Source organism: Mustelus asterias, chromosome 15 (assembly GCF_964213995.1).
Source record: "Mustelus asterias chromosome 15, sMusAst1.hap1.1, whole genome shotgun sequence".
Taxonomy (NCBI): domain Eukaryota; kingdom Metazoa; phylum Chordata; class Chondrichthyes; order Carcharhiniformes; family Triakidae; genus Mustelus; species Mustelus asterias.
The window spans coordinates 88,011,284-88,028,829 of record NC_135815.1 but is presented as its reverse complement, the minus strand read 5'-3'; the positions used below and the strand labels follow the sequence as shown (position 1 = coordinate 88,028,829).

The 17,546-nt window shown below is 49.5% G+C and overlaps 1 protein-coding gene across 2 annotated transcripts in view; it reads left to right on the top strand.

The window, feature by feature from the left end:
- The first annotated feature begins 14,499 nt into the window (after positions 1–14,499).
- Positions 14,500–17,546, top strand: part of bud23 (BUD23 rRNA methyltransferase and ribosome maturation factor) — a 33,655-nt gene continuing 30,608 nt past the window's right edge. Inside the window, exons 1-2 of one of the 2 annotated variants that reach the window (XM_078230287.1) lie at positions 14,500–14,589; positions 16,246–16,283. In XM_078230287.1, coding sequence (XP_078086413.1) covers positions 14,542–14,589; positions 16,246–16,283 — 86 coding nt within the window. In that variant the 5' untranslated portion in view covers positions 14,500–14,541. The remainder of the gene's footprint in view (positions 14,590–16,245; positions 16,284–17,546) is intronic. The other variant, XM_078230288.1, reaches the window with a different exon arrangement.

Here is a 17,546-nt window from a genome sequence, read left to right as displayed (position 1 = left end):
TGGTGGTGGGAGGGGGGGGGGGGCCGGGATGAGGGGGAGGGGGCTCAGGGAAGGGGGGGGGGGATGGGGGGCGGGGTGGGGGGATGGACAAGCCCGGACCCAGCGGCACCCGAGGGCGGTGAGAATGAGTGACACAGGCCCTCCGCCAGCCGCCGGCTCGCCCCCCGTTGCCCGCGAGAACAAAGCGGCCGCCGAGCGGAGCCGAACCGTCCGGTCCCTGAGGGGGGGGGGAACGGGAGCACGGCGCATGCGGCACCGTCCCGTGACGTCAGGACGTTGGCGACGTCCCCTCCGACCGGGGAGACCTGCGCGTGCGCCTGACGTCGCACCAGGCAACGTCGTGACGTCGCACCAGGCAACGTCGTGACGTCGCACCAGGCAACGTCGTGACGTCGCACCAGGCAACGTCGTGACGTCGCACCAGGCAACGTCGTGACGTCGCACCAGGCAACGTCGTGACGTCGCACCAGGCAACGTCGTGACGTCGCACCAGGCAACGTCGTGACGTCGCACCAGGCAACGTCGTGACGTCGCACCAGGCAACGTCGTGACGTCGCACCAGGCAACGTCGTGACGTCGCACCAGGCAACGTCGTGACGTCGCACCAGGCAACGTCGTGACGTCAGTCCGCAGCGATACGATGTCATGACGCAGTGTCCTCCCCCCGGCAAAGGGAACGGCAGGCCGGCGCATGCGCAGCTAGTCGCGGCGGCGCCACGATGTCATGACAGAGGCTGACGCAGGCGCAGAGAGCGGCGGCAGCGCCATGATGTCATGACGCAGGGTCCCATTTTTCCGTCCTCCTCCCCGGGTCGAGGAGGCCGGCACAGGCGCAGAGAGTCACAGCAGCGCCATGATGTCATGACGCACAGTTCACTCCTCCCCTCCCTCCCTTTAAATTTAAAGGCACAACCACAGCAAAAGCTACACTAACTTATGGGTAGTTTCAAATCTTTCACACCTCCAAAGTTTTCCACTTCTAATAGCTGCAACTTTATCTCTGCCAGCACTTTTTAAAATACATATAATGACATTAATGATTCACTTTGGTACAGAGGAGCAGGAGGAGGCCATTTGGCCCTTCTCATGTCGGCTCTGCCATTTGACCAAATCGTTGCTGATCATCAACCTCAACTCCATCATCCCGCATTGTCCCACATATTCTCTCCACCGTGCAGAAATATTTGATTTGATTTGATTTATAATTGCCACATATCCAAAGATGTGGGTTAGGTGGATTGGCCATGCTAAAAGGTGGAAGAGAGAATGTCCGGGGTCCATGATTATGCTGGCTGCTTTTCCGAGGCAGCGGGAAGTGCAGACAGAGTCAATGGATGGGAGGCTGGTTTGCAATCTCTGTATTGAACACATTCAATGCCTGAGCCTCCTCAACCCCCTGGGGTAGAGAATTCCAAAGACTCACCACCCTCTGAGTGAAGAAATTCTTCCTCTTCAGCCCACAGCATTACCCAATAGCCACTGTTTCTTTCATCGGTTTTCAAATCGGTGACTTACTTCAAACCAAAAATGATCTTACCTCGATTTGTACTAAATTCCTGATGGAGTTGTTCAGTTGTTGTGCTTTTTCTCTCCACGCTAACAATGCTGCCTGACTTGCTATTTCCAACAATTCCCAATTTTTTAATGCTGTGCATGTATTTGACTCCTCACACTTGACCACATCTTGGAGGTAGGATGGGTAATGTTTGGTCTTAGACCAGGCCAGGATGTCATTGAATGTTGGAACTGGCTCAAGGGACCAAATGGCCTACTCTTTTTCCTATGTGCCTATGTCATCAATGCAAATCAAACATTTTTCTAAATTAATCTGGTATTAATCCTTGTATTCTGATTAGTACTAGATACGGGCTGGTATTTCAAAGGTTCAAGAGTTATAAGTTCATAAGATATAGGAGCAGAATTAGCCCATTCAGCCCATCGAGTCCACTCCGCCATTCGATCATGGCTGTTATGCTCCTCATCCCCATTTTCCTGCCTTCTCTCCATAACCCTTCAACCCATTACCAATTAAAAATCTGTCTAATTCGTTCTTAAATTTACTCACTGTCCCAACATCCACCACACTTTGGGGTAGCGAATTCCACAGATTCACAACCCTTTGGGAGATGTAGTTTCTCCTCAACTCTGTTTTAAATTTGCTATCCCTTATCCTAAGACTATGACCTCTCGTCCTAGAATGCCCCACCAGTGGAAGTATCCGCTCCACGTCTACTTTATCCATACCTTTTATCATCTTGTATACCTCAATTTAATCTCCCCTCATTCTTCTAAATTCCAAAGAGTGATAGACCTAAACTGTTCGATCTCTCATGAGTCCATGACTTGTGTGCATATTAAAGAAAGACTTGTACTTATGTAGCACCTGACCATCTCCTCAGGATGTCCCAAGGTACTTTAAGCCCAATGGATTACCATTGAAGTGTGTGAGCACTGTTATGTGGCAGCTAACTTTGCACAGCAAGATGCCATAAGTAAATGAATGAAGTGACCAGGTAAGTTGTCTTTGGTCATCTTTGTCATGAAATAATGCTGGCCAGGAGTCTGGGGAAGAATTCTCCTATTCCTCAAATAATATCCAAGCTATGTTTTAGATCCATTTAAACAGATGACGTGGCCTTGCTTTAACATCTCATCTTTTAAAATGGTACTGTAGTATAACTGTCTGGCACGTATGGGGTTAATGTAGGACTGAGTACAGTACAACCCACACAGCTATGTCAGAGAACACCTGAGCCGCACCCAAGGTCAGTCTAATGTTGGACAGAGCTGTGTGTACTAGCAAGCATGGGGACAACGCCTAACCTGTACCCTTTATTGTATATTTGTAATAGTTCGAAGAGTCAAAATAGACTTGCAGTTAACCTACGCATGACTACAAAGACTTCTTCGTACCTACCAAACTGTAACCAACACCATACGACAGGTAGACTTGGTCCAGGGATGGTGGGACTGTGTATGAAGAGAGATTGGGCAAACTGGACCTGTGTTGTCCAGAGTTTCGAAGAATGAGAGGTGATCTCATTGAAACCTACAAAACAGGATAGATGTCGATAAGATGCTTCCCTTGGTTGGGGAGTCTGGAACCAGGGGGCACAATTTCAAAGTAAGAGGGATGCCACTTTGGACAAAAATGAGGAGAAATTTCTTTATACAAAGGTTATGAATCTTTGGAATTCTCTACCCCAGAGGGTTGTGGAAGCTCAGTCATTGAGTATGTTTAAGGTAGAGATTAATAGGTTTCTGGCGACACGGTGGCACAGTGGTTAGCACTGCTGCCTCACAGCGCCAGGGACCCTGGTTTGATTCCCGGCTTGGGCCACTGTCTGTGTGGAGTTTGCAAGTTCTCCCCGTGTCTGCGTGGGTTTCCTCCAGGTGCTCCAGTTTGTTCCCACAGTCTGAAAGATGTGCTGGTTAGGTGCATTGATCCGAACAGGCGCCTGGTGACTCAGGGAATTTCGCAGTAACTTCACTGCAGTGTTAATGTAAGCCTTACTTGTGACTAATAAATAATCTTTACTTTAAAGGGTTAAGAGGATAGTGGGTGAAAATGACAATGAAGTGTTCGATCAACCATGATCATATTGAATGGTGGAGCTGGTTTGATGGGCTGAGTGGCCTCCTCCTGTTCCCATGTTAGGAATTTGATTTGATTTATTATTGTCGCATATATTAACATACAGTGAAAAGTATCGTTTCTTGCGCGCTATACAGACAAAGCATACCGTTCACAGTGAAGGAAACGAGAGATTGCAGAATGCAGTGTTACAATCATAGCTAGGATGTAGAGAAAGATCAACTTAATGCAAGGTAAGTCCATTCAAAAGACTGATGGCAGCAGGGAAGAAGTCTTGAGTCAGTTGGTACGTGACCTCAGACCTTTGTATCTTTTTCCTGACGGAAGAAGGTAGAAGAATGTCCGGGGTGCGGGGGAAGTGTAGACAGTGTCAATGGATGGGAGGCTGTTTTGCGTGATGGATTGGGCTACATTCATGACCTTTTGTGGTTCACCAACAGTGCAGCAATCCTTCAGCACTGCATTGAAATATGAGTCTAAATTGGGGGGTTCATTCATATAATGGGTTTGACCTTCTGTCTTAGAGTTGAGAGGGTTGCTACCACTGAGTTGGGCTGACACCAAGATCTCAAATGTTCACATGGGTGTTAAATGTTGAAATTGTTGCTACTGATTTCTTTATTGTCACTTTTTTGATAGAAACATAGAAAACTACAGCACAAAACAGGCCCTTCGGCCCCACAAGTTGTGCCGAACATATCCCTACCTTTTAGGCCCACCTATAACCCTCCATCCTATTAAGTCCCATGTACTCATCCAGGAGTCTCTTAAAAGACCCTATTGAGTTCGCCTCCACCACCACTGACGGCAGCCGATTCCACTCGCCCACCACCCTCTGTGTGAAAAACTTCCCCCTAACATTTCCCCTGTACCTACCCCCCAGCACCCTAAACCTGTGTCCTCTCGTAGCAGCCATTTCCACCCTGGGAAAAAGCCTCTGAGAGTCCACCCAGTCTATGCCTCTCAACATCTTATATACCTCTATTAGGTCTCCTCTCATCCTACGTCTCTCCAAGGAGAAAAGACCGAGCTCCCTCAGCCTATCCTCATAAGGCATGCCACTCAATCCAGGCAACATCCTTGTAAATCTCCTCTGCACCCTTTCAAACTTTTCCACATCCTTCCTGTAATGAGGCGACCAGAACTGAGCACAGTACTCCAAGTGGGGTCTGACGAGGGTCTTATATAGCTGTATCATTATCCCCGGAGTCCTAAACTCATCCCTCGATTGATAAAGGCCAGCACACCATACGCCTTCTTAACCACCTCCTCCACCTGCGGGGCCGATTTTAGAGTCCTATGGACCCGGACCCCAAGGTCCTTCTGATCCTCTACCGTACTAAGATCAGTAATGTCTGACACATAGGAAGGCCTATAACCACATTTAATAGTTTCCAAACCAAGATGATGAGATATGCACAGGGGTAGTTTTGGCTCAACTAATTTGAACCCTTGCTAAGTGGCAGAAGCATCTGACCAGTGGCGCATCCAGCACCACGGGCTCATTGTGAAAGATCTGAATGCATTATTAGCAGGGGCGTCACGGTGCCAGGGACCCAGGTTCAATTTCGGTCTCAGGTGACTGTGTGGAGTTTACACATTCTCCCTGAGCCTGCCAGGTGCTCCTGTTTCCTCCCGCAGTCCAAAGATGTCTAGGTTAGGTGGATTTGCCATGGTAAATTGCCCCTCAGTGTCCTGAGATGTGTAGATTAAAGACAAAAATGCTGCGGATGTTGGAATCTGAAACAAAAACGGAAAGTGCTGGAAAATCTCAGCAGGTCTGATGGCATCTGTGGAGAGAGAATAGAGCCAACGTTTCGAGTCCAAATGAAACTTCGTCAGAGCTAAGAGCAAAGAAAATCAGAAGAGATTTATACTCTGGGGGTTGGAGGAGGGGGGCATAATGGGACAAAGGGAATGTAAATGATGATGAAGAAGGCTGAGAAAGGTGTTAAATGTGATCAGAATGTGTGAATGGCAGAACAGAGGTACAAACTGTGAAGGGACTGCCTGAGGAATACTGTCAGACCTGCATCCAGCATTCCCTGGGTTTTGTTTCAGATTCCAGCATCCGCAGTATTTTGCTTTAGTGTTACGAAAGGTCATCCTGACTCGAAACGTTCAATTCCAGCTTGGGCCACCGTCTTTAGAAACATTAAAGGCTCATCAGGTAATGGACTCAGACAAAGAGATTTGCTTGCCAGGAGACTGATTTTCCTTTCCGGTATACTGAGCATAAGTCACAGGTTCCTGATGTGGAGATGCCGGCGTTGGACTGGGGTGAACACAGTGTGGTGAACCATCGTTGGTTCCCACCAGGTAGTACTGAGCCAGGGTCTGGCCAGTACTATGAGTCTGTATATATGTTACTGTTGGGGTTAGGGTTGGGCTGTTCTACATGTTACTGTTGGGGTTAGGGCTGGGCTGTTCTACCTGTAATATAGTTATTATGGTACATCCCAGTCGGGCTCCGCCTCCTGGGAGAGGTATAAAGGTCACTGCTCTGTCTGGGACCCTTCAGTCTGGGATTGTGTATTATATATGGTAGCTCTATTGTAGTAGTTAATAAAAGCCTTTATTTCCTCGAGCATCTCTAGCCTCGTGAGTTATATCGCGCATCACACAGTAAGAAGTCTCACAACACCAGGTTAAAGTCCAACAGGTTTATTTGGTAGCAAATACCATAAGCTTTCGGAGCGCTGCTCCTTCATCAGATGGAGTGGAAATGTGCTCTCAAACAGTGCACAGAGACACAAAATCAAGTTACAGAATACTGATTAGAATTCTAATTAGTATTCTGTAACTTGATGTTATGTCTCTGTGCACTGTTTGAGAGCACATTTCCCCTCCATCTGACGAAGGAGCAGCGCTCCAAAAGCTTATGGTATTTGCTACCAAATAAACCTGTTGGACTTTAACCTGGTGTTGTGAGACTTCTTACTGTGTCCACAGGTTCCTGGCAGCCATTCTGCCACTTGACCACAAATCTAGCCCACAGCCTTGGCCTTGACCTCGGGTATGTTTTGCCAAACCTTCAGAATTTCCTTGGAGTATCATGGAACTAAGGCTTCAGTTCCTGGGTGCCGAATCGAAGGTGAAAAAAAAGCATAGGGGCATAAAAACTGTTCTTTCATTTTCATTGAACGTTTTTCATTATTAGTCATAAAGATATTGGAGACTGCACTCAACTCTGGAACACCTAGATAACAAAGACACCTATGTCAGACTCCTATTTATTGACCACAGCTCAACCTTCAACAATATTATTCCCACGAAACTCATTTCCAAACTCTGTGGCCTGGACCTCGGCTCCTCCCTCTGCGACTGGATCCTGAACTTCCTAACTCACAGGCTACAATCAGTAAGGATAGGCAACAACACCTCCTCCACAATCATCCTCAACACCGGTGCCCCACAAGGCTGTGTCCTCAGCCCCCTACGATACTCCTTATACACCTATGACTGTGCGGCCAAATTCCCCTCCAATTCGATTTTCAAGTTTGCTGATGACACCACCGTAGTGGGTCGGATCTCAAATAATGACGAGACAGAGTACAGGAATGAGATAGAGAATCTGGTGAACTGGTGCGGCGACAATAATCTCTCCCTCAATGTCAACAAAACGAAAGAGATTGTCATTGACTTCAGGAAGCGTAAAGGAGAACATGTCACTCTCTATATCAACGGAGACTAAGTAGAAAGGGTCGAGAGCTCCAAGTTTTGAGGTATCCAAATCACCAACAACCTGTCCTGATCCCCCCATGCCGACACTATAGTTAAGAAAGCCCACCAACGTCTCTACTTTCTCAGAAGATTAAGGAAATTTGGCATGTCAGCTACAACTGTCACCATCTTTTACAGATGCACCTTAGAAAGCATTCTTTCTGGTTGTATCACAGCTTGGTATGGGGCTCCTGCTCTGCCCAAGACCACAAGAAACTATAAAAGGTCGTGAATGTAACCCAATCCATCACACAAACCAGCCTCCCATCCATTGACTCTGTCTATACTTCCCACTGCCTCGGCAAAGCAGCCAGCATAATTAAGGACCCCCTCGCACCTCGAACATTCTCTCTTCCATCTTCTTCCATCAGGAAAAAGGTACAAAAGTCTGAGGTCACGTACCAGCTGACTCAAGAACAGCTTCTTCCCTGCTGCCATCAGACTTTTGAATGGATCTAGCTTGCATTAAGTTGATCTTTCACTACACCCTAGCTATGGCTGTAACACTAAATTCTGCACTCTCTCGTTTCCTTCTCTATGAATGGCATGCTTTGTCTTTATAGCTAATGCATGTGACAATAATAAATCAAATCAAATCAAGGGTGTTTGACAGGATGGATTAGATTAGTTGGAGGTTACATGATGGAACCTCCAAGAACCTCTTTGTTTAACTGGAGTGAGACTGGGGGAGAGAGTCTTAGCAGGAGTGCTGAGAGTAAGCTAAGAAGTGATTTAATTATTCATTTAAGGGTATTCCTAGTATATTTCGCGGGCTTTTTTCAGGGTTTTGAATTGAGGAAGTGAGGTCAGCTGAAGGGGATTCTGGGAGGTTGAGTCTTAGTATAAAAGGCAGTTACCTGGGGGGTTCACCGGGAGCATAAAAAGCCGGCTGCACTATACAGCAGGCAGTGTCGGGAGCGGGCAGTGTAGTGAGTGGGAAGCAGAGTGTGAACTATAAGGGCTTTGGCTCACAGGGCTTAGGCTGAAAGGGCGAGGCAAGGCTAGTTATTTTTTATCCAACCCTATAAAGGATAAGGGCAGGTATGAGTGATCGGCCAGTTCAGTGCTTCCGATGTGGGATGTGGGAGTTCCTGCAAACACCTAGCTTCCCAGAGGTTCACATATGTGCCAGGTGCGTGGAGCTGCAGCTCTTGAGGGACCGTGTCAGGGAACTGGAGCTGCAGATCGCTGACCTTAGTCTAGTCAGGGAAAATGGGAGAAACATTGACAGCAGTTATAGGCAACTAGTTACACCGGGGCATCGGGAGAATGACACGTGGGTCACAGTTAGGAGGAGTAAAGGGCAGAAGGGTAAAGTACAAGGGAGGACTCCAGTGGTGGTCTCTCAAAATAGGAAGGGCTTGGTGACAGGTGTGAGAGGGGAGGGGAGTGGACAGTTAGAAGAGGGGTCACCTGTGGTTGTCCCACTCCAAAACAGGTACATTGTTTTAGATAGTGTGGAGGAGTGTGCCTCTCCAGGGGTAAGACACAGTGACCAGGTCACTGGCACACAGTCAGGCTCTGTGGCCCGGAAAGGGAAGAGAGGGGTTAGGAGAGCGATAGTGGTGGGGGATGCATCAGTTAGAGGCACAGACAGGCGATTCTGTGGGGGCGAACGGACTCCAGGATGGTAGTCTGCCTACCTGGTGCTGGGGTCACGGATGTCTCCGAGCGGATAGGAGGCATATTAAAAGGGGAAGATAAAGAAACGGATGTCATTATACACATTGGTGGAAATGACGTAGATAGGAAGAGTAGGGGGGTCCTAAGAGAGCAATTCAGGGAGTTGGGAAATAGGTTAAAAAGTAGGGTCACTAGGGTGGCCATCTCTGGGCTGCTCCCAATGCCTCGTGCCAGTGAGGCTAAGAATAGGGAGTTGGTACAAATGAATGCCTGGCTAAAGGACTGGTCCAGGAGGGAGGGCTTTATTTTCATAGATCAATGGGAGGTTTTCAGGAGAGGATGGCACCTGTACAAGAGGGAGGGGTCACAACTAAGTTGGAAGGGCACAAATATCCTGGCTGGGAGCTTTGCTAATGCAGTTCGGGGGGGTTTAAACTAGTATGGCAGGGGGGTGGGGATCAAACTATTAGGTCTATAAGTGTGGTGGCTGGGGACGAGCTTGGGGCTGGGACAAGGCTGGCAAAGAAGAAGAGCACTCTGGGGGAGGACGACCTCACTGAGCCTGGGGATCTGGAGTGCTTATACTTCAATGCAAGGAGCATAGCAGGTAAGACAGACGAACTTGGGGCCTTAATGCGCACGAGGAATTTGGATGTGGTTGCGGTGACAGAGACTTGGTTGAAAGAGGGACAGGACTGGCAGCTGAATATTCCAGGGTACAAGTGTTTTAGGCGAGACAGAGGAGGGGCCAAAAGAGGTGGGGGAGTAGCGGTATTAGTTGGAGAGCATATTACAGCGGTGCAGAGGGAGGACAATTCAGAGGAGTCGTGTAACGAGTCACTCTGGGTGGAGCTTAGAAACAGGAAAGGCGCAGTCACTATGTTGGGGGTGTACTACAGGCCCCCCAACAGCCCAAGGGAAGTGGAAGAATGGATATGTCAGGAGATACTGGATAGGTGCAGGAAATATAGGGTTGTTGTAGTGGGAGACTTCAATTTCCCTGGTATAGACTGGAAATCGCTGAGGGCAGGGACTCTGGATGGGGAGGAATTTGTAAAATGTGTACAGGAGGGTTCGTTGGAACAATATGTGGACAGCCCGACTAGAGAGGGGGCTATACTGGACCTGGTACTGGGGAATGAGCCCGGTCAGGTCTTCAAAGTTTTGGTTGGGGAACATGTGGCAAATAGTGACCACAATTCTGTTAGCTTTAGGATAGTGATGGAAAAGGATGAGTGGTGTCCCAAGGGTAAGGTGTTGGATTGGGGGAAGGCTAACTTTATTGGGATCAGGCAGAAAATGGCAGCTCTTGATTGGGAGAGGCTGTTTGAGGGTAAATCCACATCTGGTATGTGGCAGTCTTTTAAGGAACGGTTGTTAGGGCTACAGGACAAGCATGTGCCTGTAAAAAAGAAGGATAGGAAGGGTAGGATTAGAGAACCATGGATAACCAGGGAAATTGAGGGACTGGTTAAAAAGAAAAGAGAGGCGTATGTTAGGTCCAAGCAGCTAAAAACGGAGGGAGCTCTGGAGGAGTACAATGAAAGTAGGAAAGTACTCAAACGGGGAATTAGAAGAGCAAAAAGGGGTCACGAAATGTTCTTGGCAGACAGGATTAAGGAGAATCCCAAGGCATTTTATTCATACGTTAGGAACAAAAGGGTTGTTAGGGAAAAAATCGGACCTCTCAGGGACAAAAGTGGGGACTTATGCTTGGAGCCCAAAGAAGTAGGGGAGATCCTAAATGAATACTTTGCGTCGGTATTCACAAAGGAGAGGGATGTGTTGACTGGGAGTGTCTCTGAGGGGAGTGTTGAACCGTTGGAGAAAATCTCCATTACAAAGGAGGAAGTGTTAGGTTTGTTAGAGAATATAAAGACTGACAAATCCCCAGGGCCTGATGGAATCTATCCAAGGCTGCTCAGGGAGACGAGAGGTGAAATCGTTGGGCCTCTGACGCAAATCTTTGTCTCGTCACTGGACACAGGTGAGGTCCCAGAGGATTGAAGGATAGCCAATGTGGTCCCGTTATTTAAGAAGGGTAGGAAGGATAACCCGGGTAATTATAGGCCGGTGAGCTTGACGTCCGTGGTGGGGAAGTTGTTGGAGAAGATTCTTAGAGATAGGATGTATGCGCATTTAGAAAGGAATAAACTCATTAACGATAGTCAGCATGGTTTTGTGAGAGGGAGGTCATGCCTCACTAACCTGGTGGTGTTTTTTGAAGAAGTGACCAAGATGGTTGACGAAGGAAGGGCCGTGGATGTTGTCTATATAGACTTTAGTAAAGCGTTTGACAAAGTCCCTCATGGTAGGCTAGTGAAAAAGGTTGGATCCCATGGGATAAAGGGGGAGGTGGCTAGATGGGTGGAGAACTGGCTTGGTCATAGAAGACAGAGGGTGGTAGTGGAAGGGTCTTTTTCCGGCTGGAGGCCTGTGACTAGTGGTGTACCGCAGGGCTCTGTATTGGGACCTCTGCTGTTTGTGATTTATATAAATGATCTGGAAGAAGGAGTAACTGGGGTGATCAGTAAGTTTGCGGACGACACAAAACTGGCAGGACTTGCAGATAGTGAGGAACATTGTCAGAGGCTACAGAAGGATATAGATAGGCTGGAAATTTGGGCAAGGAAATGGCAGATGGAGTTCAATCCTGATAAATGCGAAGTGATGCATTTTGGTGGGAATAATGTAGGGAGGAGCTACACGATAAATGGAAGAACCATAAAGGGTGTAGAGACGCAGAGGGACCTGGGTGTGCAAGTCCACAGATCTTTGAAGGTGACGTCACAGGTGGAGAAGGTGGTAAAGAAGGCATATGGCATGCTTGCCTTTATAGGACGGGGCATAGAGTATAAGAGTTGGGGTCTGATGTTGCAGATGTATAGAACGTTGGTTCGGCCGCATTTGGAATACTGCGTCCAGTTCTGGTCGCCACACTACCAGAAGGACGTGGAGGCTTTGGAGAGAGTACAGAGGAGGTTTACCAGGATGTTGCCTGGTATGGAGGGGCTTGGTTATGAGGAGAGATTGGGGAAACTGGGGTTGTTCTCCTTGGAAAGACGGAGGATGAGGGGAGGCTTAATAGAGGTGTATAAAATTATGAAAGGCATAGATAGGGTGAACGGTGGGAAGCTTTTCCCCGGGTCGGTGGTGACGTTCACGAGGGGTCATAGGTTCAAGGTGAAGGGGGGGAGGTTTAACACAGATATCAGAAGGACATATTTTACACAGAGGGTCGTGGGGGCCTGGAATGTGTTGCCGGGCAAGGTGGTGGAGGCGGACACACTGGGAACGTTTAAGACTTATCTAGACAGCTATATGAACGGAGTGGGAATGGAGGGATACAAAAGAGTGGTCTGGTTTGGACCAGGGAGCGGCGCGGGCTAATTGTTCCTTGTTTCTCGTTTCAAGGCTTCATTCTATGATCATCTTGCTGGTGCCAGTACAGAGCGAGACTGCGGATAGTTGGGAACCTGTCTCGGGGGCAGGGAATTCATATGGTGTTCGTGGAAGTGGAAATGACTAGGGTTGGGAAGCATTTTCCGATCAGGGCCAGTGTGATCTCCTGGACTCGTTTCGATCGCCTCAGGGGGTCGGAGAGGAATTTCCCAGATTTTCTTTTTCCCCATATTGGCCCTGGGGTTTTCACTCTGGGTTTTCGCCTCTCCCTGGAGATCACATGGTCTGGAATGGGGGGGTGGGGGTGAGTTAATAGGTTGTGATGAACAAAGCATCGTAGCTGTGAGGGACAGCTCGGTGGATAGGATATTGGTATGTAGATAGGCTGGAAAATTGGGCGGGGACCCTGGATTCAGGATTCAATCCTGGACCGGGGAGCGGCGCGGGCTTGGAGGGCCGAAGGGCCTGTTCCTGTGCTGTATTGTTCTTTGTTCTTTGTTCTAATACCTCCAACCAAAGGTGGCAACCTGAGCCAAAGGAATCAGTACCGGCAGGGTGGCATGGTGGCACAGTAGTTAGCACTGCTGCCTCACAGCGCAGGGACCCGGGTTCAATTCCCAATTTGGATTGCTGTCTATGTGGAGTTTGCATGTTCTCCCCGTGTCTGCGTGGGTTTCCTCCGGATGCTCCGGTTTCCTCCCACACTCCAAAGATGTGCGGGTTAGGCTGATTGACCATGCTAAATTGACCCTTAATGTCCTGGGATGTGTAGGTTAGAGGGATTAGAGGGTAAATATGCAGAGTTACGGGGACAGGGCCTGGGTGGGATTGTGGCTTGTGCAGACTCGATGGGCTGAATGGCCTCCTTCTGCATTGTGGGGTTTCTACGAAAGTACCATTGTCCAGTTGAGTTTTTTAAATCATGTCTGCACTGCAGGAATTCTATGTTTCTATGATTCCTCATATTAAGTTGATCTTTCTTTATACCCTAGCTATGACTATAACACCACATTCTGAACCCTCTCTTTCCCTTCTCTATGTCTGTATAGCGCAAGAAACAATACTTTTCTCTGTATACTAATACATGTGACAATAATAAATGAAATGAAATGAAATCAAAATCAAATCTATGAAGGAAAACTGTTTGCACACGGGAATAGTAGCAATGGGGCAGCGCGGTGGCAGAGTGGTTAGTGCTGCTGCCTCACAGCACCAGGGGCCCGGGTTTGATTCCAGCCTTGGGTCACTGTCTGTGTGGAGTCTGCACATTCTCCCCGTGTCTGCGTGGGTTTCCTCCAGGTGCTCCGGTTTCCTCCCACAGTCCGAAAGATGTGCTGGTTAGGTGCATTGGGCCGTGCTATATTCTCCCTAAGTGTATCTGAACGGGTGCCGTAGTGTGGCGACTAGGGGATTTTCACAGTAACTTCATTGCAGTGTTAATGTAAACTTACTTGTGACTCATAAATAAACTTTAAACTTTTATTCTGCACCCTCTCCTTTCCTTCTCTTTGTCTGTATAGCACGTTAGAATCAATACTTTTCACTGTATACTAATACATGTGACAATAAATCAAATGAAATGAAATCAAATCTATGAAGGAAAACTATTTGCATACAGGAATGGAAGCAATGAGGCAGCACGGTGGCAGAGTGCTGTCTCACAGCACCAGGGACCCGGGTTTGAATCCGGTCTCAGGTGGCTGTGCTCCGGTTTCCTCCCACAGTCCGAAAGCCATGCTGGTTAGGGTGCATTGGCTATGCTAAATTCTTTTTCAGTGTAACCCAAACAGGCACCGGAGTGTGGCAACTGGGGGATTTTTACAGTAACTTCATTGCAGCGTTAATGTAAGCCTAATTGTGGCACAAATAAATATAAAGTTAATCATCATCCAGTTAAAACAAATAATGTGTTTTTTCAGAGATAGACACTGTCCTTAAGACAATAAAAGTCAGGTTTTTTAAAAGGAAAACGAGTGCTGATCACTGGAAAGCTGCAACTGTTACTGTGACAAGTGGAACTTGGGGAATTAAACTGGTTACATTGGACCATCTGAGTGCCAGTGGAGTGTTGAGCCCTGACCTCACCTCCCCTTTACCAAGATGGCGGCTGGAGCGCTCAGTTTAGGGCTTTAGGCGCGCACAGATGACGTAGCGCGGCGTGTTGTGCTCACGTTGTTGACCTCAGGGGTTGGGGAAAGATGGCGGCGCGAGTCGGGAGGCCGGAGCACCGGGCGCCGCCTGAAATGGTGAAGCCCGGGAGAGGGGCGGGGGCCGGTGGCGGGTGGGATCGGATCGGATCCCGGGGGCCATCGGGGGAGGGTTCCCATGGGCTATCGGTGAGGGGGGGGGGGGTGTGGTTCCCATGGGCTATCGGTGAGGGGGGAGGGGGGGGGGGTGTGGTTCCCATGGGCTATCGGTGAGGGGGGGGGGGGGGGGGGGGTGGTGTGGTTCCCATGGGCTATCGGTGAGGGGGGGGGGGGGGGGTGGTGTGGTTCCCATGGGCTATCGGTGAGGGGGGGGGGGGGGGGGGTGGTGTGGTTCCCATGGGCTATCGGTGAGGGGGGGGGGGGTGTGGTTCCCATGGGCTATCGGTGAGGGGGGGGGGGGTGTGGTTCCCATGGGCTATCGGTGGGGGGGGGGGGGTGTGGTTCCCATGGGCTATCGGTGGGGGGGGGGGGGTGTGGTTCCCATGGGCTATCGGTGAGGGGGGGGGTGTGTGGTTCCCATGGGCTATCGGTGAGGGGGGGGGGGGGTGTGGTTCCCATGGGCTATCGGTGAGGGGGGGGGGGCGGTGTGTGGTTCCCATGGGCTATCGGTGAGGGGGGGGGGGGTGTGGTTCCCATGGGCTATCGGTGAGGGGGGGGGGGGGTGTTGTTCCCATGGGCTATCGGTGAGGGGGGGGGGGGGGGTGTGGTTCCCATGGGCTATCGGTGAGGGGGGGGGGTGGTTCCCATGGGCTATCGGTGAGGGGGGGGGGGGGGTGGTTCCCATGGGCTATTGGTGAGGGGGGGGGGGGGGGGGGGGGGGGGATGGTTCCCATGGGCTATCGGTGGGGGGGGGAGTGGTTCCCATGGGCTATCGGTGAGGGGGGGGGGGGATCTTGGGGGCTATCGGGGGGAGGGGGAGGATCCCGGGGCTATTGGGGGGGAGGGGGTAGATCCTGGGGCTATCGGAGGGGGGAGATCCCGGGGTTCATAGACACCCTACAGTGCAGAAGGAGGCCATTCGGCCCATCGAGTCTGCACCGACCACAATCCCACCCAGGCCCTACCCCCACATATTTTACCCGCTAATCCCTGTAACCTACGCATCCCAGGACTCGAAGGGGCAATTTTTTTTTTTTAACCAGGCCAATCAACCTAACCCGCACATCTTTGGATTGTGGGAGGAAACCGGAGCACCCGGAGGAAACCCACGCAGACACGAGGAGAATGTGCAAACTCCACACAGACAGTGACCTGAGCCGGGAATCGAACCCAGGACCGTGGAGCTGTGAAGCAGCAGTGCTAACCACTGTGCTACCGTGCCGGGTTATCGGGGGGTGGGGGGGGATCCCGGGGCTATCAGGGGGGGAGGGTAACCTATCAACTCCCCTCAAATGCTCCCCCCTCACCCTCAACCCCCAAGCTTTCCTGGAGCCTTTTGTCTTTTAAAAAGAGTTTAGACAGTTCCATGGGTATAGGGGGATATGGGACAAATGCGGGCAATTGGGATTAGCTTGGGGTTTTTTTTTAAAAAGGGCGACACGGACAAGTTGGGCCGAAGGGCCTGTCTCCATGCTGTAAATCTCTATAAAGATGTCTCTCAAATGAATGAATCAAAACACTGGAGTTTTGAATGGTGTATAATTTACAATGAGGTTTAAATTCCAGCAGATACTTTAAAGATTTCTTCCCTTTCAGTTTTACAACGAAGATGAAGCAAGGAAATACACGCAGAAGTAAGTATTCTCACCTTGGCATCGGGTGTTTATATTCTTTGATTCTGTTCGGGGAGGTCCTGTGGTGACAAATCAGTGCTCGGACCTCTGTTTGTAATATATATTTCTAAATGATCTGGAGGAAAACTTTGAGTGGTCTGATCAGTAAGCTAGCCGATGACATGCAGATTGGTGGAGTTTCTGATGGTGCTGGGGATTGTCAGAGGATACAACAGGATATGGATTGGGACTTGAGCACAGAAATGGCAGATGGGGTTTAATCTGAACAAATGGGAGATGATGCATTTTGGAGGATCAAATTTAGGTGTGAATTATATTGTAAATGACAGAACCCTTAGGAACATTAACATACAGAGGGATCTGGGTGTGCAGGTCCATAGTTCCCTAAAAGTGGCATCGCAAGGTGGCCCAGGTGATTAAGAAGGCATACGGTTGGCACAGTGGTTAGCAGTGCTGCCTCACAGTGCTGGAGACCCAGTTCGATTCCTGGCTTGGGTCACTGTCTGTGTGGAGTTTGCATGTTCTACTTGTGTCTGCGTGGGTTTCCTCCGGGTGCTCCGGTTTCCTCCCACAGTCCAAAGATGTGTGAGTTAGGTTGATTGGTCATGCTAAATTGCCCCTTACTGTCAGGGGACCAGCAGGGTCAATAAATGGGGCTGCGGGGATAGGGACTGAGTGGGATTGTGGTTGGTGCAGACTCGATGGGCCAAATGGCCTCCTTCCGCACTGCAGGGTTTCTATGGCATATAGCATGCATGCCTTCATCGGCCGGAGCATTGAATACAAGAGTTGGGAAATCATGTTGCAGGTATATAAAACCTTGGTTAGGCTGCATTTGGAGTATTGCGTGCAATTCTGGCCACCACACTACCAGAAGGACATGGAAGCTTTGCAGAGAGTGCAAAGAAGTTTCACCAGGATGTTGCCTGGTCTCGAAGGTGTGAGGAGAGGTTGAATAAACCAGGATTGTTTTCACTGGAAAGACGGAGGCAGAGGGGAGACCTGATAGAGGTCTACAAAATTCAGAGGCATGGACAGGGTGGAGGTGTCAATTACAAGGGGGCACAGGCTCAAGATGAGAGGGGGAAGTTTAAGATAGATGTGCGGGGGGGAGTTTTTCACGCAGAGGGTGGTGAGTGCCTGGAGGTGGTGGTGGAAGCAGGCACCTTAGCAATAGTTAAGAGGCATTTGGATGGGTACATGAATAGGGAGGGAATGAAGGGACACGGTCTGAGTAAGGGCAGTTTTTTTAAAATATAGTTA